Source organism: Chenopodium album, chromosome 15 (assembly GCF_948465745.1).
Source record: "Chenopodium album chromosome 15, dcCheAlbu1.1, whole genome shotgun sequence".
In the NCBI taxonomy this organism is placed as follows: Eukaryota; Viridiplantae; Streptophyta; class Magnoliopsida; order Caryophyllales; family Amaranthaceae; genus Chenopodium; species Chenopodium album.
Genome location: NC_137848.1, coordinates 10,192,266 through 10,219,713, shown reverse-complemented (window position 1 = coordinate 10,219,713; position 27,448 = coordinate 10,192,266). Strand labels below are relative to the sequence as shown.

The 27,448-nt window shown below is 32.9% G+C and overlaps 3 protein-coding genes across 3 annotated transcripts; all 3 read left to right on the top strand.

Moving 5' to 3' along the window:
• The first annotated feature begins 514 nt into the window (after nt 1–514).
• Nucleotides 515–2,759, top strand: LOC145581866 (acidic endochitinase SP2-like). Its single transcript, XM_081638897.1, has 2 exons — nt 515–973; nt 2,309–2,759. The coding sequence occupies exons 1-2, from the start codon at nt 541–543 to the stop codon at nt 2,719–2,721; spliced, it is 846 nt and encodes a 281-aa protein (XP_081495023.1). The 5' UTR covers nt 515–540; the 3' UTR covers nt 2,722–2,759.
• A 12,876-nt stretch (nt 2,760–15,635) lies between these two features.
• LOC145580781 (uncharacterized) lies at nt 15,636–16,616 on the top strand. Its single transcript, XM_081637886.1, has 2 exons — nt 15,636–16,056; nt 16,234–16,616. Exons 1-2 carry the CDS (start codon nt 15,636–15,638, stop codon nt 16,614–16,616), a joined length of 804 nt encoding a protein of 267 aa, XP_081494012.1.
• Nucleotides 16,617–19,522: 2,906 nt separating this feature from the next.
• Nucleotides 19,523–23,810, top strand: LOC145581864 (wall-associated receptor kinase 3-like). Its single transcript, XM_081638896.1, has 3 exons — nt 19,523–20,511; nt 21,491–21,661; nt 22,455–23,810. Exons 1-3 carry the CDS (start codon nt 19,554–19,556, stop codon nt 23,675–23,677), a joined length of 2,352 nt encoding a protein of 783 aa, XP_081495022.1. The 5' UTR covers nt 19,523–19,553; the 3' UTR covers nt 23,678–23,810.
• The last annotated feature ends 3,638 nt before the right edge of the window (nt 23,811–27,448 follow it).

Sequence of the window (27,448 nt, the reverse complement as noted above, 5' to 3'; positions counted from 1 at the left end):
ATCAAAGAAATATGAAACATTATTGCCGTGTTCAATTCACCAGCATTATTCGAGAACGTATATGTCAAACAATAACTTAAGACTTTTCTAAGGGTTGTTCTCATTAGATTATTTTCAGTTCAGTTCACTTCAGCTCTAATAAGTTTATGTCTTATGATATTACTAATAATTTAAAACCAAATCTCATACTTTTAAGCTTATATTACAACAACGATAATAATAATAATAATAATAATAATAATAATAATAATAATAATAATAATAATAATAATAATAATATAGTATCTGTTTTTAAAATGTTTTGGAGTTCCATGTTTTTAATATATTTTTCATAAATATTTTAATATGTATATTTGTATATACACATATATATAATAATAAATAATCAAAGATCATTAATCCGTAGTTAAAAATCACTAATTAATAAGTTCAGTACAATTCAGTTAAGCTCATTTCAATCAATGAGAACAGACCTTTATAAGTATAATTTAACTATAAATACACTTTAACATTCGCTTAGTTTTTCTCATCAAAACAAAAATGGCATTTCTTTTGAAAAACACCTTATCTTTGGCTTTAATCATCACATTATTTTCGTCGTTACCAAGTTTAATATTTGGTCAAAATTGTGGGTGTGCACCAAACTTATGTTGCAGCAAGTTTGGGTTCTGTGGCACTGGGGAGCCTTATTGTGGTAAGGGTAACTGTCAATCTGGCCCTTGTGAAGGCCAGGCCACTCCGACGACTCCAGGTTCTGGTTCGTTATCATCCGTGTCTGGTATTGTGACTCAGTCATTCTTTGATGGCATTATTGGCCAAGCTGCAGCGTCCTGTCCTGGGAAAAACTTCTACACTCGCGCTGCTTTTCTCAATGCTGTTAGCGCTTTCCCACAGTTCGGTACCTCAGGTTCTAGTGTTGAAAACAACAAGGAAATCGCCGCCTTCTTTGCTCATGTTTCACATGAGACTACTAGTAAGTCGTTCATCATATGATTACCACCTACTATAATTCAGATCACGTTTTAGTAATTTTCATCAACAATTATTATTATTATTATTATTATTATTATTATTACTATTACTATTACTCCGTATTATTTTTAAATTTTACCACCAACAGTTTTCAAAAACATTAAAATTTATCATCTATTTACGTGATGTTACTTTGGGCCCTATACCTTACTTTTCCCTGTTCTTTTTCCTTCTTCTAATGATTTTCCCTTCTTTATTCATTACCCTATCTTAAATTTGGGTAACAATCTAACATTAATAAGAGAGAACAAATTAGGGTTTCAAAAATCATTCTCCTAGCTTCAATACTTGTATGCAATTGAGGATAAAAGTATTTATTGTTATTTATACTTTCAAAAACTTAACTGGGGGTCTTGAAATGAAATTAGCGTTTTGAATGAAATTGGGGATTTGATTATAGTAAGACATTTGGAAAAATTAACTCAAATTCCGTGAATTTATGTTATGATTGACAAAATTATGGTTGTCATTAGAGGGGAATCCAGAGAAAATGAAAAGAAAAAAAAAATGAGGGAACTGAAGTGAATGATGTCATGTCATGTAAGTGAAGGCATCATAAGTATTGTAACATAGAACATTATAGGAGAGCTTGTTATATACGCCCGTGTGTATCGTACACCCATGTGTATTTTATTCTCATTTTGATGATTGTTTTTTATTTAATCATCAAATAAAGAGCAAACACTGAGCTTGAGTTAGTTGGGTGTACGATACACCCGGGTGTATATAACAAATTCTATATTATAGAGATGATATTAGTGTCGCGTCAAATCCTTAAATAGTTCATCAGCTCATTATATGGATCTACATTACTTCCTTCGAACAGAAGGAATTCATAAGAAATCGTCAATATAAACAGCTGTGCAACCTTTAGCTTTAGCTTTAGACAAACATAGACTATCATGTTTTATTTTAATTAATACATAAACATGGACTATCATGTATTAATGAGTCAAAGATATAAAAATACGGTGGAGACAAACCAAACATAAGATAATATCACATCAAAGAAATATAAACATAAGATAATTTAAGAGTTTGAATAATTGTTAGTGGTAAAATTAAAAAAATTGTTGATTATTATTAAAACTTGAACTATATAGAGTAGGCCGTAAGTATCAAATTATTTATTTATTTATTTTTTTATGTATATTTTTGAGTATGTGAATTATGTCATGTGCATATATATATATATAGTTAGTTACAATTATCATATGCATCATTGGCCTGTTGTTTCAATTCTATCTAAACAAAAAACGGCCTGTTATTTGTTTAGATTTCTGCCACATCGAGGAGCAAGACGGAAAAGTTAACGATAGCTACTGCGATCAGACTAAGGCAGCACAATACCCTTGTGCGCAAGGGAAGAAGTACTTCGGCAGAGGACCCCTTCAACTGTCGTGGAACTACAACTACGGTGCTGCAGGAAAGGCGCTTAATTTTAATGGACTCGAAAACCCTGAGAAGGTGGCTACTGATGTAGATACAGCCTTTAAGGCTGCAATGTGGTACTGGATGACCAATGTTCATTCAGTTATGAACCAAGGTTTCGGAGCTACCATTAAAGCAATCAATGGCGCTCTTGAATGCAATGGCAAAAATCAAGCTCAAGCCAATGATCGTATTCAGTTTTTTAACAAGTATTGTGCTGATTTTGGGGTTGATCCTGGTGATAATCTTTCATGTTAATTGGACTAGTATTTTAATATAATATTGTGTGATATACATGTGTGTGGTTGTTGCAATAATGTATTTTTTTTTCGAATAAATTTATGATACGTATCATAATAGTAAATTGTAATAAGAGATGTTGTTCTAATGGCTGGTTACGCTGCTAAAATGATCAATCCTTTTATTTTCATGACTCTTTATTTTCTATAACCTTCACTTTTTACTCAACTAATTGAATTTTCTTGATCTTGTCCTCTTTGTTCTTCTCTCTCTGTCTTTCAATTTCGGTTTAAATGAATTTGTCATTTTTCTGTTGAACCTTTATCATCTCATCAACTTGGATCATATATAATATAAATTTCAATAAAGTTTCTTTCATATCACCGGCCTAAAATAAATAAATAAATATATATAAAAACTTCTCTTAAAATAAGAACTCAATTTAAAGTAGAAACTTTTAATACTATCCATTGGATTAAAATGTACGACCCAAATTAAAGGGTTTACCCCGTATAAAAACTTAAAAGAAATCAACCCCTTCCCCTTCTTCTTTTTCTCTCCTCTTGAGTTCTTCTTCCTGTTCTTTTCTTTTCCTTCTTATTCTTTCTCTCTCCTCTTGAGCTCTTCTTCCTGTTATTTTCCTTTCCCTCTTAAATTGATGTTATGCGTAATTGTTCTTTTATATCATGTTCAAAAACTTTGTTATTGGATCAATTTTTCTTTAATATACATGTTTATAGATCTTCTACTCCATTTTCTCATAATATTTTTCTGACCAAACGGCTCGACAACCTTAATTTCGCCCAAAATGTATATCTAATTATAGTGAAATCGAGTTATTTGAGCAGCAAACTTTCAGGTATTTTTAAAGTTTTGATTCTCTCAATTAGAATATTATAGTTTTGGATCTTTCAATTTCAATCTTATAATTTGGGGGTATGAATGTATGATATCATCATATCAATTTGTACAACATTGTTTTTACGACAACAATTTAGATGATTTAGTGCACTTTTTGTCATAATTAAAGGAGATTAGTAGAATGAGTTTTGAGCTTTTTAGCATTTATTTCACAAACATCAGTTTACCACAAATGAAAATAGCTTACAAATTTAATTTGATTGTATAATCTGTATTTCAATCTCTTTAATTTATAGGCTATTAGCTCAAATGGTAGAGTAATGTATTATTGTACACAAGGTGTGGGTTCAACTCCCACATAGCCTAATATTTGTGGTTATTATTATTGTATCTTGGTTAGTTGTTGATGGGTAAAGATAAAATCAGTTTAAAAAGGTTCAAGTATTACTCAAATGATGTGTAAAAGCATTTAGACCATTAGACTTGTCATGATAAGTTGATAACATATGACATTAATAGTTTTACAAAAAATTATAATCATGTATCTGAATAACAAGAACAAGTCTAATACAAAGTGGACAAATGCATCAACATTTGCATAAGACAAATACAGCAGCAACATCTTCATCTTCACTGTAACGACGTCGCCATTGCCCAAAAACAGCAGCATAAGACAAATACTAGCACGAGAAAAATCACTATAAACACAACACAAGCAAAAACAACATCATGAGCATATAAAATATAATAAGTACAACATAACCACATGAAAACAAGAGAAGCAAATTTTAATACCTTACCTAAGATAATTGTTTGGTAGGGCAATTCCGACTATCATGGTAAGCTTGTTCTCCACATGTTTTGCAATGTCTTTTCTTTTTTGCTTGTTGTTCCATTGACACTTCCTTTCCTCCTCTAAGTCTCTTACCACCTCCACATCCACTTTCCTTGGTATTGGATTGTTTAGATGGAAGTATCTCTACTTCCTCCGGAGCAGTCAATCCAATAAAAGACTCTAATTCATTTGTCTTGCTATCGGTTACATTACCCTTTAATTCTATTAATTGTGTCGAGATATTTTCAATTCCCTTCAACACAATAGTGAGTTGTTCTGGGTTCCTTCCTGTTATATCCATGCAATTTAAGAATTTGCACCAATCATCTTAAATTAATTTTTCTTCACATTTTATTTGTGAATTCCCTTCTTGAACATCATCATCCAAATTAAAAATAGGCTTGCTTGCTGCCATTTTAGTCCATCTGCTCAAAAATAGTAGCTTGGCACTTCAGGTAGACATTTTCCCTTTAAAACACACAAGATATGACGACATGGGATCCCTTCACATTCGAACATCTCACATGAACACTGAGCAATATGATTTAAAGGGTTATAAATTATCTTTCTTGTCTTGGAATTCTTGTAGCTTACATCTGCAATTATTATCAATTGCCCTTCATCTACATCTTTTTTTTCCTCAATTTCACAATCCATACAAGCTCCCCAAAACTCCTTTTGAAACTTGTAAAAATTTGAGAAGGTGTACATTTCACTTGCATGCCTTTCTAAATCTCTAGAAGCTTTCTCTCTCTCTTATTTTTCTAAACCTTCGCTTCATACAAAATTCCACATTCAAAAGTTCTAGACACACTTAGCCAAGTTCGAAGTTGTCTTCGCCCTAGACGTGAAAGGTTGATAATTTATGAGGGTTTGGTCCCTAATCTTTATTTCAATTATTTGATTTAATTTGTTTATTTATTATTTTCCTTGAAGTTACTAACGCGTATATTTTGTTATTAGAAAGAAATACGAGACATCGAAGTAAGTAATTGCTTTAATTGTTATTTTGATATAGAAATCATGCTTTGATTATTTTGTTTTCTAGTATCATATATGATGCTTCCTATTCTTTCTTAATATCATGTTAGTATCATGCTAGGGATAAAGATTTGATTTTTATTGTTTAGTGACATGCTAGGGTTTGTTATTAATCTTGTTAGTATCATGCCTAGGATTTTGCTAATGTTATTTTGCTTTATTGAGAATATTATGATTAATGATGATTGTTATTTTCATTGTTGCTTGATATATTATTATTGTTATTGCTTGATCACGCCTTTTATGCAGGATTAAAGGGAATTTGTACTTGTAATCACGCTTAATAAGATAATTAATAATCTTGTTTAGGTTAATATGATTATAATTCAAGTGATCGCCAATAATAGATTTGTTTGTATATTAAATTCAACCAACATAGGTTAAACAGGTTTAGGGTTAATTTATTGGTTGTATGTTAGTCAAAAAGCGCACATGAATACGAGAAGAATAAAGTAGAGGCCTATTTAGGGCGGGTTCAATCTCTTTTAGGTTGGATTTGTACCTTCATTCCCGAACTTCTAGTCATGGTTCCAAACCTATTGGAGTTAACGATCTCCTGGATCGTTAAGGGGTGTAACCTTCCCTTGTGAACGGTTTACAAGTTCCTAAAACTTGTTGGCGACTCTTTTACTCTAACTTCTTTCCCTTTGGACGCCACCATACTTAAGTGTATGATCACAGTGGGGCTCAAGTGTGGGATGCTTGAAATATTCCCTACAGGTTCTCACTTGAACCTCCCCCTATATATATATATATATATATATATATATAACCAAGCTCTGATAGATAGATAAATTTCTCTAAATTTGCTGCAATGATGAATGTCATGATGATTGAAAAGGAAATAAATTGAAGTGACAAATAAATAAGAAAGACATAAATAAAACAGTGAAGAATAACAGTAATTTCATATACTTCCCCCACTTTTTTTATTGCACCATTTGGACTTTTAATTTACTATTCTCACAATCAACTTTAATCTTTTTGAGTGATTTATCATAAGAAAACATAATCATGTGGCTTAAAAATTAGTTGAGCTTATTAACAAGTGCTTATGAATATACTTGCTAAAAAAAACTAATTGATTACATTGAACATATATTTATAGCACAATGTAATTTGATAAACTAATGTAATTAAGCCGTGACGGAAGCAAGCAACTGATCAGAGATCTTATAACCAGCTTCAACATTAAAAACTCCAGAAAACATAAGAGGAGGCCAATTAAATGAAGTAATCATAGGAGAATCAGGACGGTTCAAGATTACACACAAATTAGTGTAATTAATGAATATATTTTTATTAATACTTTCTTCTTTTAACTTTTTATATATAACACTTAGTACTACATATAGCATTTTTCATTGTTAAAATATGTACAAATAGACAAAGAAAAATACAATTCCCTTGGAAAAACACAAAAGTTATATTTCCAAATTTAAAAATAAAAACATAAAAATGGGATATTGGATATTAATTACTCCGTAGAATGAAACTAAAATCCATGTGTAAAAAATCATTCAAGCTTTACTAAAAATACATAATCAACTTGATTTTTGGTGAAATATAATCAACTTGATAACTCAAAGCAAAACTGATTGACGAGCTGAACCGACATACCATGATACCAACTAAATCAAAAATTAAGACCACAATTTAATGGAACCAATCTACCATACCTCAACCAAAAGCCTACAAACCAGAATTTAAATCCTACCCCACATTTACTTGAAATTGAACAACCTTATTAGCCACTTCTAACATTATGTTTGTACAGTACAATCAAATCGGTTTGACAGTTCGGTTTCGATTCGGTTTGAAATCTGATCGGTTTGAAATTGGGTCGATTTGAAATCGGTTCAAGTGTCTTACGGGTCGGTTTCAGTTTGGTTTAATTAATTATCAGTTCGATTTGATTTCGGTTTATTCTTGAGCGGTTTTAATTCGATTCGGGTTCGGTTAGTAAACGGTTCGGTGCAGCCGGGTTGCGGTTTGTTAATGGTTCGGTGTAAACGGTTTTTATATCGGTTCAAACAGTTTCAGGTTGGAAACGGTTTTGAGTTAGAAACGGTTCAGTTCTTTTTCGGTTCAGTTTTATTTTAATTCGGTTTATAACTGGTTCGGTTTGCTAACGGGTTCAGCTCTTATACGGTTTAACGTTATTCGGATCAGTTCCATTTCTTGTTTACTAAATTATGGTTCGGAACGGTTTTTTATTTCAAAAAGTCGATTTTTTATCTGGTCGTTTGGATTCGGGCAGTTAAACGATTTTGGTTTGAATTTTGATAGTACTTGCTAACCTTTTGCTGGTTAACAAGTTTTATATTAAGCCGAGACTTCATCACTTCATATTTAGGCATCATATTATATAAAATTCTCATCGATTTTATACCTACATATCATGTTATTTTCAATTTTAGTCATACTGATCTTACTAGCTTATTACGAAGTAGATTATAAAAGTTTAGTGTATTAATGTATTATTATTGTTTTACTATCAGGTTATTAGCTGCTTCTTGTTTAATCATCTAATTGATATGTCATAATCATGATTTGATTAGTTGTTGTGACATCGAAATTACAGTTTGATTTATAGACGGTTCGGTTTAATTTGTAAGTGGTTTGGTTTATAAATGGTTTGGTGCAAACGGGTTGCATTTTTGTTAACGGTTCGGTGTAAACGGTTTTTATTTCGGTTCAAACGGTTTCGGGTTAGAAACGGTTCGGTTCTTTTTCGGTTCGGTTTGATTTCAGTTTGGTTTAGAATTGGTTCGGTTTGTTAACGGGTTCGGTTCTTATACGGTTGGACATTATTCGGATCGGTTTGGTTTCGGGTTTACTTAAATACGGTTTGGGTCGGTTTTCGATTTTAAAAAATCGGTTTTTAATTGGTTCGGTTCTCATTTGGGTCGGTTGGTTTCGGGCATTTAAACAGTTTCGATTTCAAATTTGACAGCACTTTAATTATACTAAAACAGAGGACACTCGAGCTACATCTTGACACGTGTCACTCTGTTGTTAAAAATTTTCCCGCTTAATTTTTCACCTCTAAATATATCAACTAAATCAAATAATATATATTATATGAAATAAGATAATATAAATATTATATACTCCTAATAAAGAATTATGAAAAGAGTATGATATTGCATTATGTAGAACAATCTTATAATCTATAAAATCGAAGATTATTAGTTAACTAAAAATTTACCTCTTTTTTTTTTTTCAAGAACTAAAAATGTAGTTAAGAATATTAGTCTAATAACTATTAGTCAACTTTTTCATTTTTAGTCAACTAAAATATAATTAAGAATCTACATATATGTAGATCTTATGTAATATTTTTGCCAAATAATATATAGTTCGTAACTAATGTTAATTTTATGTGATAAATTATTGTCTAAAACAAATAATTTAGTGTGGATCAATAGTTGGTGTAGGAGGTCATTGTTATGGATCTGTGTAAGAGTTATATGAGATGGATAAACGAGATAAGGAAATAATGTCATATGATAGAGAAATGATCAAACTCAATCAATAAACTAGATATTAATTTTCAAATAAGTGTAGAAAAATAATTGAATTCAATCAATAAACTCAATGAACCATTAAAACGGGTCGACGGGTCGGGTTTGACCCGCATGATTAAGACAAATAAACACATGAATATAAATTGATACATTATTGTGATAGTGATAGTTACAAAATAATGAATAATATAAGGTTTCACTATTGTAGATTAAATTAACTACTATAGTTTAAATTTATAAGATTTACTCACGTAGTATTTAAACTTTTAAAACCGTGCAATTGCACGGGTTCTATACTAGTAGTTATTCTAATCCATAGTTCTCCACGAGAGAGTGAGAGATACTCAAGTTGGACTGATCATCGGTCCAAGATCGTACCGAATAAGGCCGAAGATCGAAATTTTTAATTTCAAAAACCGAAAATCGGACTGATTAAGCTAGGACCGAACCCAGATCGGACCGAAAAAGCGGTCTAAAATCTGGACCGACCGCTTTGAGCCGATTTTATAAATTTATTTAAAAAATGCTAAGTTTTTAATAATATTATGGAAAACTCGAAAAAAGTATAGGAAAAACTCTACTTTAACGTCTTTTCTTTATTTTTTTTATTTTTTTATGTTAAGTACAAAAAAGCCCATATAATTAAAGATTTCAAAGGTTATTAAGAATAATCTTAACCATTAGCTAAGATTTTATGCATAAATTTAAGGAAAAATCGGTCCGGTCCAAGACCGATTTTTATGGGGTTTTAGACCACACCGGACCAAAGACCGAAAAAATAAATTTCTAGACCCAGAGACCGGGCCGGTTAATTCGGTTTGGTTTAATTTGGTCCGAGGTCGATCCAGGTCATATTTTCGGTCCAGACCAATTTTTGAACACCCATAAGCTCAAGTGATTTGAGCTTCTCTCTTGATTCTAGGAGATCTTGGGATCGATTCTCACCCCCGCCCTTGTGGCTCTTTAAACACCAAAAAAAAAAATAGTTCTTCACAAAGCGCAAGCTTTAGAAAAAAAATAAAAACAGCGGAAAAATCATATTATAGAAATGTAATGAACATATAATTACAGTGGAATAAAAAAAAAACAATGTTAAAATGTAATGACTACATACCTAGAATAAAAGAACATACTGTTAAATAATCAACAATCATCAATAACTATATACTAAAAGCAAAATCAAGAATGACACGTGTCATCCGCTACTTAAAAATTTTCCCACCTATTTTACTTTCTTTTAAGATGGATAAAATGGAAATTAAAAATCTAACCTTTGCACTTTCTTTTTTAAAAAATCCAACCTTTTGTTTATCCCACAAAAATCCAACCTTTATACCCCTCTTCACAAACAGATCCATTACCTATTAAATTAGGTAAACTTCCTACTAATGGCTGTAAGGAGGGTGTTCCCATCGTAGGGGATCTAAATGCCCATGGCTCTTTAAAAACATGGACTTTACACTTGTTAAGGTGTATTAGGATTTGAATTCCTGACTGTTTGGGGGACCTTGAATTAGAATTGATCCTATCATCACACTTTTTTGTAAGAAACAAGTAGGTGTCGCCAATGAGTTTTAGGAAAACTCATAAACCTCGTTCATGCCTTTCTCCCAAGTAGAGTTCAAGGGATATTTAGCATGAATCATAAGTTTACTGATGAGTCTATATTATATATATTTTTATTCCCTGTCCCATGGTCATATTTATGCTTATTTGAGCTCTGCGGAGCTATTTTTATTACTAATATACGTTTTCTAGTGTTTTTGTAGAGTTGATATTAATTTGTGGGAATTTGCAAATTTATAATAATTTCCGAGCTTATTAAACCACTACGAAGATATTAGAGTTTGATCGTATTTTGTGACCGTATATTTAAAGCTCAAGGCCGAGTTAAAGGAATTTAATTCGGTGATTAAGGGTTCGATTAGTAAAGACGTCCAAGTTTTACAGGCTACTACTACGGACCAAGAAATGAAGCCACAAACTATAAGACAAACAAGAAGTTTAAGTTATAGGCCCAAAAGAAAGCAAAGCCCATAATCGAATCTGCTGGGCGTGAATTAGCGGGCCCAATAAGGCAGCCAAAGGGCCGACCGGGCGAGTGTGTTGCAGTCTTCTTGCTTAAGTCGGTTTGCTGGGCCCATTGATAATATCCATCTTTCACGGTTAAAGGAGCATGCTTTTGGGCTGTATATCTTCTAATCTGAAGACTTTGTTTTGGGCTAGGAAATAAAAGTCGGTGAACTTTGTTTTATTAGGTTGGGTTTTGTTATAAAAGGGGAAGGGCAGTACGTAGTTAAGGGGGGAGATTTTCTTTAGTTAGCTTTTAATTAGATTCCATTAGTTTTAGTTTCTTTTCTTTTAGTTTTAGTTTTTTTCTTTACTCTTTCTCTCTCTAACTTTTCTCTCTCTCTCCTCTTAATTAAACTCTTAGAATTATCTCTCTCTCTTATTTTCTCTCTCTAAACTCTTGGTTTATGCAATTTCATATTTCTTTCTTTTGGTACTATCTCTTCTCTCCTTTATTACTTATTTTCTTTGCTTTGATCCTTATCATGTCTTATTTAATTGCTTTGTTTAGTTTAGGTTTAATTTTGTGTGAGTAGTTTTCTTTCTAGGGTTTATGGGGATCCATAAATAATATGAAGGGGTAATTTATTGTGTTTTGATTGTCAATGCTTAATTAATTTCCTATTGATTGATTTAATGCTATGCAACTAGACTTGCACAGGTCTTTTATATATGAGTTTAGCAATATTGATTCGAGATTCGAGAGATGAGAATTGATGTTTAGGCTTATTTTCAATAGGCAGACTAATTTATAAATGGTTAAGTCGAGATTCGAGAGATGAGATTTAATACCAGTAGGTTAATTATGTGATTGTAATACGTAGCGAAAACCCTTTATGATCTGATTAATTGATGCATTGATGATTGATTATTATGTTTTACCCTGGAATATTTCTTATTGGTGAACCTATATCCTAGGCTTTTATTAATTGATTTCTCCTTACTTATATCTCCTTTAGTTTAATTTCATCATATCTATAATTTAGTTATTCTATAATCTAGATTATATTAATTAATTAGGAATAGAAAGACTCGTTTCCCTGTGGATTCGACCCTACTTCCCTATCTATTTTAGTTAGTGGTTTTAGGAATTACTTTTGATTAGGTGATACGACTTTAGCCTGTCATTTACCCATCCCCAAATTGGTCTACATGAACCAGAAATGAGTTCAGGAGCGAGAGTACCAAGATAGCGTTCCCTTTAGAGGGGAATCGCTATCTTAGCCCTAGTACGACCTCTACTAGCTCTTCTTTTTCACAATTTCATCACCAAACAATACATGTAACGTGATACCTAAAAACTAAGTTAGTTGATTTTATTTACACACGTCAATCATGTAGGAATTACATTGTAAAGTCGTTATTCTTATTTAATCAATATTCGTGAAAGGAACAAAATAAACAAGATTTGCCTTGGCTTAAGTGGTCAATCAACAATTAATTATTCAATTCTATTCTTTATTTAACACAATACTAGTGGAATTGATTAATTAAAAGTTCGTTTAATGTGATCAAACAACATTAATTAATTAATTAAAAGTTATTTTAAACAAGAAAATATTGGTGATTGATTTAAGTGCTCGGGAATTTACCACTTCTCCTTGTTAGATCTTCATTTAGAACACTTATGGATTCCTTCTTATTCGGGAACCTCCACCGTAGTAACAAGTATTGAGGGGGGGGGGGTGTTTAGGACAAGAGGGTTTGATAGTTCACAAGTTCACATAATTTCTGCCAGAGTTTTAGGTTAATTTCTGTTTGTTTGAGCCTCGTATTAAGCCTCTATTTATAGGGAATGGGTGCGTATAGGGTTTTGAGCATTCTTCCGCAGCAAGTGTCGCGCGCATCTGAATGGGTTGCACGCAACAACCCAACGCAAGTTATTAAGATGCGCTGCTATGGGCAGCACAACAGACGATCGTGCGCACGGTATTATGGTAAGATTCGGTTTTATATTTTTATGAACGTCTGAATCTTCCACAAGCTCATCACTAGTAGTTGCGTTGGGTGTCGCGCGATTCAGTTGCGCGCGCCAAACCAGCGCGACTTATTGAGATGTGCGCGGATTTCTCTGCGGCAACATTGATTTTTAACCTAGGCGCCTCTAAATCTATCATAATTAGGTTTTAACCTCGAGATTAAGCCTAATTATGATCAGACTTATTTAATTGGACCTTATTTCATTTGTTTTTGGGTTCAGCTAGTCATTTTTGTGTTCTTGCGATTTAATCAGTTATCCATAAGTATTCTTCACGTTGATCCAACACGAAGATGGTTTTATTTATCGTCATAGCATTTCCTGTCGGGACAGGAGGCCAAAAGTAGATGTCTACAATGGCATCGCTTCTGAATTGCTCATGGATAATTTCAGATGTCTTTGCATCGTTTTTGATGGAGCCCTATTAATGTATAATCGCAAAAGTGATAAAACTTGATTGGTCATCAAGATCTGCAAATTTGCGAGACAAATCTTCTAAATCTGCACCCTTATACCAACAAACACAATATCACAAATTTGCAAGACGAATCTTCCAAATTTGTATCCCTGCACACACAAAAAACAAATTAAACAATATTAAACATCCCAACATTAGGGAACTGACTAAACCCTACATGGATGCCAGAGACTGACTATAACCACCATACTATTAGTGATCGTTTGTTATTGGTTAAAAACATCAAATTAAAGAAAAATTTGGGGCTTACCATCGATAAAAATCGATGACAGTCTCTAAGTTTTACTATGGTGGCCAGGGGCGGAGCTACAAGGGGGGCTCACAGGGGCCCAACCCCCGTAGCCTAGCCCCGCGGCTCATAATTTTTTAACTTAGCCCTTGTAGATAGATTTATCATACATATATTATTAAGTGAAAACTAGTATAAATAGTTTTGTTTTAGTGGTAGAAAGGTAATACTTGATACCTCAAGGTTATAAGTTCAATTATTATAACTCTCTTACTCAGGTGTTTTTTTTCCCCTTTTATAATCCCACTTTATTTTTTCTCTTTTATTTTTGTTTTATAATCCCACTTCCCTTCTTTTTTTTTTTTTTTTTTTTTTTTTTGGTATAAGTAGTAGATGAATATTCAATGCTTCAAATTCAATCATACTTTGTCTAAATTTGATTAATTGATGATCATAATGATTTTGCCTTTATATAATGTTGCAAAATACATTCAAAAAACACATAACTTTCCAAAATCTAAATGTTGCATTTTGCTTGTTGATGTTTCTCTTGGTTTTTGTTAATTGTCAACAAAGTCTTGTTATGATGTTGTGACATACATTCAAAACAACACGTAATTTTCTAAATTATAAATGTTTTATATTGTTAGTTTATGTTTCTCCTTATTCTTATCAATTGTTACTGATTTAGAGTAGTTTTTAACTTTTTCTGTGAAGTACTTTATATTTGTTGTATTTGTTATAATGTTAAGGAAATTTTGACTTTTACCACAAAAAAAATCAAAAAATAGTTTTTTACCACCAAAACATCTAAAACTTTTATTTTACCACCAAAAAAATTTCTAATAATTGTTTTTTACCACCTAACATCAAGAAAACCGTTAATCTAACGGTTTTAAAAAAATCTCTTCGAATTTCATGCGCAAAACATGTTCTTCATAGGTTTAGGGGGGCATTTTGATCCTTCGAGACCAATTTGAGGTCAGAATTGAAAAAAAATGATCGAAAATGCCTCGTTTTGCGTGTTCACGCAAATCGAGGTATTTTTAAACACGCAAAACGAGGCATTTTCGATCATTTTTTGTCAATTCTGACCTCAAATTGGAACCAAAAGGCCTAAATGCCCCCCAAAACCCCTAAACAGCATGTGTTTGACACGAAAATCGAAGTTTTTAAAAAATTCCGTTAGGTTTTTGACGACAGGTGGTAAAAAATAATTTTTAATTTTTAATTTGGTGATTAAATAAAAGTTTTAGAAGTTTTGGTGGTAAAAAACATTTTTTTGATTTTTTTTGGTGGTAAAAGTCAAAATTTCCTAATGTTAATGATGAACTTTGAAAAAAAAATAGAGGTAATAAAATGATGAACTTTGAAATTTGTATAGAATTTTTTTTTTAATTATCAATGGTAACACGAAAGATATTTTAGCCTCGAAAATATAATAGTCTTGGCCCCGTTAACTTTTAATTCCTGGCTACACCCATGATGGTGGCTAGGTTTAAAGGGAGAGAATAGAGAAAATTTTAGGGTTTTTTTTTTTTTTTTTTTTTTTTTTTTTTTTTGTTCGATTCAACTTAGTTTATTTTGATATGTAAACATACACTAAGATTTTGTATATTGTAGGGAAATTCAATATTTATTTATTTATTCAATTAATTTTAGATAAATAGAGTCAATGCATCAAGCATATATGTTAGGATAATTATGGGAATATATACTTGATATATTTGCTATTAGCTTAGTTAGGCATTTTCTATCCTTTCCATGTACTGGTTGTAGTTCTAGGGAATTGCTTAATGGCCTACATCTTGTATAAATATATGATTGTATAGAATGAATGGAACAAGCTTGGATAGCCTAACTTTACATATCTTTACATGGTATCAGAGCGGTTTTTTTGGCCTAAAACTATGACTGGCAGCGAATCACCTCCACCACCACCACCACCACCACCACCACCAAAAATTGAACCTAATTCCCCTTGTTATCTAGGCGCACAAGACAAACCCGATGAGTTCATCACCCCTGTGCGTCTCAAGCTAGACAATTTTGACAATTGGGCTCACGCACTTTATGTGGCTCTTTCGTCTCGCCGGAAATTTGGTTTTCTTGATGGAACAATCAATGATGTTGTTCCCCCTGCTACTAAAGATGATTGGGTCACGATCTATTGTATGCTTGTCTCGTGGCTCATGAATACAATTAATTCGGAGGTAAAATCATTGCTTTCGAATTATGACAATGCCAAGCGGCTATGGGACGATTTAAATGAACGTTTTTGCGTGGTCAATGGACCTCGTATTCAGCAATTGAAGGCTAAAATTAGCAGATGTGAGCAAACAAGGAATATGTCCATTGTGATTTAATTTGAAAAATTGAAGGTTTTGTGGGACGATCTTGCCAAGTACGAACCCCTCATCAGTTGTAAGTGTAGGAAGTGTTCTTGTGGTGTGGGCAGACAACATGAGACCTGTCGTGAGAACAACCGATTGTAGCAGTTTTTGTTAGGCCTTCATTCCGACTATTACTCTGCTTTGCGCTCTAATATATTCTCGCAAGATCCTTTTCCTTCCCTAAATAAGGCATATCAACAAGTATCGCAGGATAAACGGGTTAGGGGCACCTCACAAGTGTGTGATGAGAAGCCAGAAATTGCGGGGTTTGCTGTTCGTATGGAGTTTAAGCCAAAACCTTGTCTTAGTCGCGCGGAGAAGGCAATGCTGACTTGTTCGTACTGCCACAAAACAGGACATGATATCACCTCTTGCTTTGAGCTACACGATGTTCCACCTTGGTATGTGGAGAAATATAGGTCTTTTACTGCAGACTCGAAAGGTGCAGCAAAAGGGAGGGCGTCTCTTCTACTGTTGGTCGGGGTAGGGGTGGTGTGATGGCCAATTCAACAACCACAACTCCCCAAACAACCCCACCTCTTAGCACAACAACACAACAACCTACGGGTTTCTCTGCTGAGCAGTGGCAATCCTTAGTTGCTGCTTTTGGTACTCTCCCACCTCCTTCGAATCGGTTGAATGGTGAGTGGATTATTGACACGGGCTGCTCACACCATGTCACGGGAAATATTTCTTTTTTGACCAACATAAGGGAAGTGTCACCACTCCCTGTTGGACTCCCTGATGGACAACAAGTTATGGCTGTAAAGGAGGGTGTTGTTAGGCTCACAAACACAATTACCCTTCATAATGTTCTTTTTGTTCCAAAATTGAATTGTAATTTGATTTCGGTTCACAATTAAGTGATGAATTAAAATGTTATCTTATAACTAACTCTTCAATGTGTGCTATTCAGGACCTACAAACAAGGGAGGTGATTGGAAAGGGTGAAAGACGGGATAGACTTTACTATTTGCGTGAGGAAGCAAAGGCTCTTGAGGTTTCAACAAAGGCAACGGTTCAAGGGGTTTCTACAGTCTCAGTGGATAGCTCGTCTTCTTTGGAGCTCTGGCATAACCGATTGGGTCACCTTCCGAGAAAGTAGTAAAGTGACTTCCTTTTTTAAATGATTCAAAATTTAGTTTAAATAAATATTGTAAAGTATATCACCGAGCTAAGCATCCTAGGAGTAGTTTTCCTTTAAGTGAAAATAAAATAACTCGCATTTTCGAGTTAGTGCATTGTGATTTGTGGGGTCCTTATGACCACGTGTCTTCTTGCGGAGCTCGATATTTTTTGACTTTAGTGGATGATTTTTCTTGAGCTGTTTGGGTTTATTCATTAATTGATAAAAAGGAAGTTTTTCGTATGTTTATGTCCTTTATTGCTATGATTGATGGCCAATTTTCTCAAAAATTAAAAATTGTTCGTAGTGATAATGACACTGAGTTTAATTGCATGAAAGATTATCTTTTGGCAAATGTTATATTGTTTCAAAAATCATGTGTTAATACTCCTCAGCAAAACGGGAGAGTTGAACAAAGACACAAACATATCCTTAGTGTTGCTCGTGCTCTTATATTTCAGGGTGGTTTGCCAATTGATTTTTGGGGTGAGTGTTTGTTATCAACTGTTCATGTAATTAATCGAACTCTGTCTAGCATTTTAAATAAAAGCACTCCTTATGAGGTTTTATTTAATCAATTTATGTAATCAAAATGCAGAATCTACTTCCAGACATGTTAAAATTTCAAAAAAAAAAAAAAAAAAGAAAAAAACTCGATTTTCCTTGAATTTTTTGAAATGTTACCTGTGAATTTTTTTATATTTTTTTCAAGTTTTTTTTTTAATTGCTGCTTCTTTTTTTTTTTTTTTTTTTTCGATTAATTGTAGGCTCTTTATGTTGAAAATGGCAATGGAGAAGAATATGAATGGAAGCCATATTTTTTGAGAGCTCTAACGGCTAGTTTTTAACCATCAAATTCGTTGAACTCACAAAACATTAGTACCCTCTGCTATTTTGTCAGAATTTTATTTTTCCTTTTTTTTTAAACAAGTTTACCTGCTGTAGCAAGTTGAGTACTCTCTATGAAACCTTTGAAACATCAGTACCTTAAGTGAAACTTTTGATAAATATTAGTACCTTTAAGTGGTATTAGCTCATGTAGTCATGTTACAATGGTCAAGACAATGCTCCTTTGGTCTCTCGTTGGATCACAAATCACAATAAACCATTACTTTCCTTGAATCTTCTTGGGTCCTATGGCCTCCTTCAGTTCGTGAAATTTACGCTAATATCCTTCATTGACAGGTAATCCTTTTACCGTTGATTTTTCAGCCATTCTATATTGAATTTTCTCATTTTCATATATTGTGGGGTCAAAAAATATTTTAAATTCATATTTCATTTAATTTATTAGCCTTTTGACATTTATCAAAGTTCATGTCTGTTATGGAGCTTGTTAATGAACACCCCTGAAGTATTACCTCTTTTATATATTTTCTAATATGCTATTAATTTGAGAATCCACGTCAAAGTTACACGTCAATCGATTAATATTTCTACTTTCGCTTATGTTATAAACAATTCTTTAGACATCCCAAAATCGTATTAAAAGTAATGCAACTAATGCTTTATCTAATAAATTAATGACCCGGTGGTATTAGATAAGATAATTAAAAGTACAAATCTTAGATTGAAATAAACCTTAATTATATTGATTAATGCGTATTTTGACATGCAAAATTCTCAAATTCCATTTTTGAAAATAAGTTAAAAATGTATCTAACGCTCTAGGGTAGCTTGTGCTTGTTAGCTCTTCCTATTAAAAATCTAACTATTTTACATACTTTATAAATGCTACGAAGTATTTTATACGTTTTGTTAATGGTATATTAGTGAGTCTTGATATTTAAAATATGATTAGTTTTTATTGTTGTGAGTATTGGCCAGTGAGAGTGAGTCGAAGTGGTTAGAGGTTCCCTCCTGATTTTAGAAGATCCTAGGATCGATTCTAACCCCCACGCTCTCTAAACACCCCAAAAAAAAAAAAAAAAAAAAAAATAGTATTCACTATTCTTTCAGTAGTGAGAGAATATGAGACAAATAAAGTTAAGTTTATTTATCAATAATTGCAAGGAAGTAAGCAAGAAAGCCGCAACTAACACGACAACACGTTAAAAATAAACGGAGTAAAATAGATTGAATTGCTAGCTGCACAAGGATGTAGACATGCATTGAAGGACCATACGTACATGAAGAGTGACCCAAGCAAGACTCACCAAATTGCATTGACTTAGTTGACGGGGTCTTCCAATTACTTTGGACCATTCATTCTATACTAGATGATTGTTACCGTATAAATATAATGCATGTTATATGTCACAGTAGCTAAGCTATCATATGCCTAAGTCCTTAATTAATTTAACACAAAAATGGTGAAAGGGGTATTGAGAAGTTTGGGTTATTATAGGGGACTAATCCTTTTCGTCGATATGATGGTGGCAATGTTGCCGTTTAGCCTCCAAATAGTGTCGGAAACAACAGTTTCCGACACTTCCTCACAAATAGCTATAGCCCTGCCTAATTGCCCTGAAAAGTGTGGCGATACCCAAATACCATACCCGTTTGGTATTGGGGAAAATTGTCACTACAAGCATCCTATAGATGGTCATTTCTATAATGTCACTTGTAACACAACTACAAGTCCTCCAACTTTAATTTATGGCCATGGGATAGAAGTAACCAATATTACGCTAGAGGGTAATATCTGGGTACGTACATCTGTTGCATATGATTGTTTTAATAATACGGAAGATGTGTATTATAATCAGAGTACCTCTATCAGAATGAGTAGATTTGTTATCTCAACCACTCAAAATTTACTTGTAGCCATTGGTTGCGACACCTATGTATGGTTCAATAGTGTAGGTATTACAAATTCATCGACACAATACCATTCGGGGTGCATGACTACGTGCAATGAGGAACAAAGAGATAGTATAGGTAATAAGTGCTTTGGAATTGGTTGTTGCACGGCCTTAATTCCAAATGGGGTGTACAACGTCAGTGTAAAAGCCAAGAGTTTTTACAATCACAAATATGTGGCAGATTTCAACCCATGTAGCATTGCTTTTGCGGTGGCAAATGATGCAATGCCTTCTCCAAAAGAGTATCTACCCAAAAATTATGCATATGTTAACAATTTAAAGCTTCCAATGGTCTATAATTGGTCAATTGGAACAAGAGATTGTCACACTGCGCAAGCAGCCGGAGTGCCAGATTACATATGCAAGGAAAATAGTACGTGTGTTGACTTGCCGGACGAATTGGGCTACCGCTGCCAATGTAAACCTGGGTTCCAAGGGAACCCCTACCTTCATGGTTGCCAAGGTATAATTTCAATCTATCCTATAATCTATTTGTTATTTTTTGAAAATAGTTATTCATTCCGTCCTCAAATAAATGGACACTTTCTTACTTCATCTGTGTCACACTTAACAAATACGACTGTTTTTTTTTTTTTATTTTATTTTATTTTTATTTTTTTATTTTATTCTGTTTTTTTTTATTTAAAGTGTTATACTCTTTTTCATAATTAACGTGATAACTCTGATCTAGTTCATGGTTAGATATTCATCCAAACTCTCTAGTCACTACTACTTTTGTTATTACTTATTTTCATTTCACATCCTTTATTTTTCAACAAATTATTACATCTATTGGCTTATTTCATGATTTTTTTTTTCAATATTTCAACTACCTCACCTACACATATTATTTTAAATTCAATTAATTTACCTAAAATATTATATTGGTTAAATTGTAATACTTAAAAATAAAAATAAAAATGGAGGCCGGGAGTATATACATGTATTTTTTTTAAGACCCGTCTTGTATACTATTTTGGTCAGTCTCCAAATAATTGTACTATCTGTTTCCTTAATTAATTAGAATTTTTTTCCTAATCTATCTTACTCATAACTATATAACCCATGTAAATGGATCCTACCACTAAATATCTCACTTCCAGTCTTTCACTTTCATTTTTCTTATATACTTCATTTTTCCACTTTCATTTAGAATCCTGCCTCCACAAAATATGTAACAATTTTCTAACAATTTTTGCTTAAACATCATCAATCAACTGACACCACCCTACCTTTTATTCTTTAAAATATGCGCCACCAAGCCAATAATTTTTTTTTTGTTCTGTTTTTTTTTTTACACCACCAAGCCAATTAATATTATGAAATACAATGTACTCCCTCTGTCCATAATTATTTGTCTAATATTAAAATGATAGTTGTCATTCGAGATTTATTTCCTAGTATGATAATATAGTTGATTCTTTGGTTGATTTCTTATCCAGATATTAATGAATGTAAAGGAAAGCATTTGTGTAAATCACCAGCATTTTGCGTCAACACCGACGGGGGTTACGATTGCTTGTGTCCTAAAGGCTACAATCGCCACAATAGTACAAATAAAGAAGATCCTTGTATTCGTAATACAGGAAGCATATCAATTATAATTATCCTAGGTAAGTTCATTCATCTTAGTAACATACATCGTAACAATATTTTCATTCATAATATAACGTACTCTGTAGTTAAATTTATGATACTTCAAAATATCTAGGGTGAATTTCACGATATATTACTTCCTCCATCTCTAATTGTTGTAGATACAAAGACTAAAAAAATTATTAAACTAACTCTTTTAACACATTTGTATTGTACGTCGGTTATAATATCCATGCACAATAACGCTAGTTTTGAAATTTTAATGTACTAAATGACTATCATTATAATAATTTTTGATTGGTTGATTTTGATTTATTTTTTAATGTCAAAATTAATTATAAATCATACATCTAAATTTTAATTTTGAAATATTTTTTGATTTTTTAATTTTAATAATTAATTAACAAAATATAATTTTTAGCATTACTGAAATTACAAATAATTTCATGAATTAACTATGAAAATATAAAAAATTAATAAGAATATATTTAAAAAAAAAATTAAATTAATGGCATTCATTTAAGGATGACCACCATAGGACTTTTGTATCTAAGGATTTAAAATATTCACTAGTGTGTGATCCGGGCTTTGCTCTGGGTGATACTTTGAAAAAATTCATTTTTACATTAAGCGCTTTAAAATACTGATTATATTAAGCGCTTTAAAATTTCATGATTTAATTTTTGCCAAGATGGTAATACATGTGGGTTCCAATCAATAAGGTTTGGGGTTCAAATCTCACTCCTTTTAATATATATAGTATATATAGATTTATTAACCTCATTATGCCTTTATCAATGGATGGTTTAGGTGTTGGAGGTGGCATAATTGCTTTCTTCATAGGTGCGTTATGGCTCTATTGGCAACATGGGCAACGGCAAATCAAAAAAATGAAGGAGAGTTTCTTTTATCAAAATGGCGGCCACATTTTAGAGACTAGACTTAATAGACGAGACATATCCATGGGAAACATTGTTAAGATGTTCACCGTGGAAGAGATTAAGAAGGCTACCGATAACTATAGTGTAAGCAGCATCATAGGCCGAGGGGGTTTTGGCATGGTTTACAAAGGTACATTGTCGAACAACCAGGTAGTCGCCATCAAAAAGTCCCTCAAAGTAGATTCGAGTCAAGTTGAGCAATTTATCAATGAAGTCATTGCATTGTCTCATGTCAACCATAAGAATGTGGTAAAATTATTAGGGTGTTGCTTGGAGACGGAAGTACCATTACTCGTATATGAATACATAAGAAATGGTACATTGTATGAGCATTTACACGATGAACATAAAACTCGTTTACTAACGTGGGATGTTCGATTGAGGATAGGTACAGAAGTTGCCGGGGTGTCGGCATATTTACACACTATGACTACTATACCAATTATTCACAGGGATATAAAGTCTATGAATATACTTTTGGATGAGAAATATGTTTCGAAAGTTTCGGATTTTGGTGCTTCAAAGCTTGCACCAACAAATCAAGATCAGTTAGCATCAATGATTCAAGGAACATGCGGTTATCTTGATCCTGAATACCTTCAAACTGGTGATCTAACTGAGAAAAGCGATGTTTATAGCTTTGGTGTTGTTCTTGCCGAGCTACTAACTAGGGAGAAGGCGCTTTCTTATGAGAAAACCGAGGATGATAAGAAGTGTCTCACGTCTTATTTTCTTCGCAATCTTAAGGATGATCGCTTGTTGGAGATCCTCGATGACAACATAGTGAGTGATGGAGCACTAGTGCAAATTAAGGAAGTTGCAAATCTTGTAAAAAGGTGTTTGAAAGTGAAAGGAGAGGATCGTCCGACAATGAAGCAGGTTGCAAGAGAGCTAGAAGATATCAAAGAGATAGGTTCACATCCGTGGTCGGACAAACGTGGACTACTACTTCAAGAAGAGAGTGAATATTTGCTTGGTGAGATACAAGTTAACAACAATAATAATGATTACAACGACATCAATGCTATCAATGATTCTTCCAATAGTCGGAGTAGAGTTGTGCAATTGGTGCCTTTGAATGATGGGAGATGATCATTGTGCTCATAATAAGAATTTGAGGTTTTTTATTTTTATTTTTTTAATGATCTGAATTGAATTTTAGATTGGAAAATATGAAGAATAAAGAACCAATATTATTGGAATATTTGATTAGTATAAAATTATCCATACTTGTGTAATGAATCATTTATACTTACTAATTTACATAGTCAAGTGATGACTCAAAACAAAAATATATGGCTAACCACACCGAATCGAAGTATCATCCCAATTTCCAGTTAAAAATAGGAAAAATTGTCAGGAACTACACACTTAATAGGGATATTTGTGAACAACTACTCGCTAAAAAATTTATCAAAAAAACTACCCCCTAATTTAAATACTCAGATTAGCACTACATATTTCAACTTTCCGGCAACAAACTCTGACGTGTGGGCCCCACTTGTTTCCACGGCCCCTTGAGTAAACCCTAACCGAGTAACCCCTGACCAAACCCCTCAAGCAACCCTTGTCACACGGTGTGGCCACCCACATATAAAAATTGGCCTTTTAAATGAATATCTCCGTCCTCTAACTCAATATATTGTTTTTGGAATAGTTTACCATTGTAATAACATGATCATTATATATTGTATTTTGTATATCACATATATTTTTGTATCTTTTTTCTCCTTTATGGCTTCTGAAAACAATTAAACCTTAATTTTATTACACGATAAATTCACATGATCATCACCACACACTTATCACACCTTCTACAACAAAAAATTTACCCATCTAAAAAAATCTGCAAAGCCACTAAATTAAAGCTTAGTACAAGTATAATTTTATTTTATTTTTCTAAAAGTTTAACCTTGGAATGATGTTTAGGCTTATCAATTGTTTGATTATCTGTTTTTTTTTTAATTATATGTAATCATTTAATATTTTTATTGCATATATATATAATAGTAAATAAAAAATTATATATGCAAGCATATTAATTAGAGAAGAAAAATAAAATGCATATCATTCTTACATAACACCCGTGACGACATATACAAATTTACAACATATTTTCTGTATGAATGGTCACACCGTATGACCGCTTGTAAAAAAAATGGAGTAACCCCTATGACATTAACAAACTAACCCCTATTATATTGACAGAGTAACTTCTAAGCCCTGTTCATTTTAGCTTATATCTGCTGGAATGAAATTATTTTTATTGAACTAAAATTATTTTTGCTGAACCTAAATTATTTTTACTGAACTGAAATTAATTTTATTGAATTGAAATTCTATTTGCTCACATTTTTATTTTATTTTATTATTTCTCTATTATATTTCTTCTTTAAAGCAATTGCTTTTTACTGAACTGAAATTAAATATACCAAATTAAAGTTATTTATACTAAACTGAAATTATTTTTACCAAATATTATATCTTTAAGATAAAGTGAACAAAGTCTTATTATACTTATTTATTAACCCTTGATTAACAAAGTATAACACTGACAAAGCAATAACTATTTATAACACTAAATGGGTAATCCCTATAACACTAACCGAGTAACCCTTTGATGATTGGCTACACACATATAAAATTAGTACCAAAATCTATATTAAAAATGAGAATTATAGTTTATCTTATAGGGTGGTACACTTACGTGCCTCATATTATTATTTTATATGCATTTATTTTAGAAAATTTTGACATTTGCTGCTAGGAAAAACACCTTGATTCACATTTCCTACCGTTTTAAATTTTTTTTTTGTTTTACTTTGCTACCACCTATATAAGAGTTTGTTAAAAATCACTACCACTCAACGGAATCCGTTAGGATTTCCGTTAAGTTTATTAAAAAAAAAAAAGAAAAAAAACCCAGCCACCCCACTACCACCCCTTCCCCTCAACTGCTAGCTCTCCCCCTCCCCCCTGCGGGCGGCTGGCGCCAAAATATTCGGCCGGCGCCGGCAACCTCACCCCCCTCCCTTTTCCCCACCCACGAAGCCAACCCCCCTCCCTTTCCCCCGCCCACGAAGCCAACCCCCACCGAAATCAGCCCCCCTCCCCGTTACCTCCATCGGAAGCGACCCCCTCTCCTTCCCCCACCCAAAAACCGACACCCCTAACCCTAAACCACCAACCCGAAACCACCCTTAACGGGTTTTAGGGTTTTGCTCATGGTGATTTTGGGGTGGTGGTTTAGGGTTAGGGGTGGCCAAAAAGGGTAGGAGAAGGGGATGGGGGTCGATTCCGATGGAGGGAACGGGGAGGGGGCTGAATTCGGTGGGGGTTGGCTTCGGTAGGTGGGGGAAAGTGAGATGGGGGTTGGCTTCGTGGTGGGGGAAAAGGAGGGGGGTTAGCTTCGTGGGTGGGGGAGGGGAGGGGGGTGGGGTTGCCGGCGCCGGCCGTAGTTTTGGGCGCCGGCAAGGGTAAGGGGTGTAATACCCCTAATTTTTAAACCAATATAATTATTATTAATTATAATTATTAAGCTTAAATATGTCTTATTTCGGATCTTATAATCCCGTTTATAAAAATGGACGAATAATTTTCCCACACGCTTATAAAATATTTTCTTAAGATATTCAGATTATTAAACTATTATTTTTCCTATAAATATATTACAACTTCCAGATGGATTTTTAATAAGAAAATTGTATATAATTTCCTAAACTCTAGTTATAAAGTTATTATTTTATTTCGTGAACATAGTTTTAGGTGAGTAAGCCATTTATTCTAACCCATATGAGTACTTACAAGCCCAATTGATATTTACAACCCAACTCATACTTTTAGCCAAAAAAAGGGAAAAAGAAAATAAAATTTCATCCCCAATCACCACAAACTACGTTCATCTTCTCCATTCCTTCGTGAAAGGTTCATCAAGTTAGCTTTTCCAACTAACACCTCTCCCAACTATAATTTCTGACTACATTCACCCTCTCCCTCCACATGTAACTCATCTACTCCATCACCATTATAAACTTGCTCCCAACCATTAGATTTCACTTCCAAACTAACCAGTTGCAATTCAAAGTTTCACCTCCAAAACAACCAATTGCAATTTAAAGTTTCAATCTTTAATCTTATTTTAATCCCTAATTTACCCTATAAATAGAGCAAGGATTTTGAACAATTTCCTTACAAATTCATTTGCAAATTATACCCACAAAATTTCAGCAAATTAAAATACCCCAAAACCCATTTTTTCCCCCTTTCTCTCTCCTCCGCGCCACCATCGACCGCACCACCACCCCCTGGTCGCGTGCCACCAGCCGCACCACCTCCACCTCGCCGGCAGGCCGCCACCACCTGCTGCCCAGCCAACCTCCTCACCCCCCCCCCCCCGGTACTTCCTTTACAAACAAAACCAAAAACAAAAAAAAAAAAAGATTAAGATTGGTCTTTTAATTTGTTCATTAACTTGATATAAAACCCACCAAAAAACACTTAAAAGTAAGTGGGCTTTTTCATAAACACTTATATTTTGGACTAATTGTTTGAAAATAATTATTATTTTCTTTACTTATTATTATTAGTTTAATTACAACTACTAATTATATTCTACTACCTATGCAGTTCTACTAGTCTACTACTACTTCTTACTTATATAATATTATTATTATTATTATATTATTATTATTATATTATTATTATTATTATTATTATTATTATTATTATTATTATTATTATTATTATTATTATTATTATTATTAATGGATTACTAAAGATTAGTTTATAAAAGTAAGTATTAATTTTATAAAAAGGATGTAATATTTAAGTTGTTCATGCACAACTAGTTTAGAGTTTGTATTC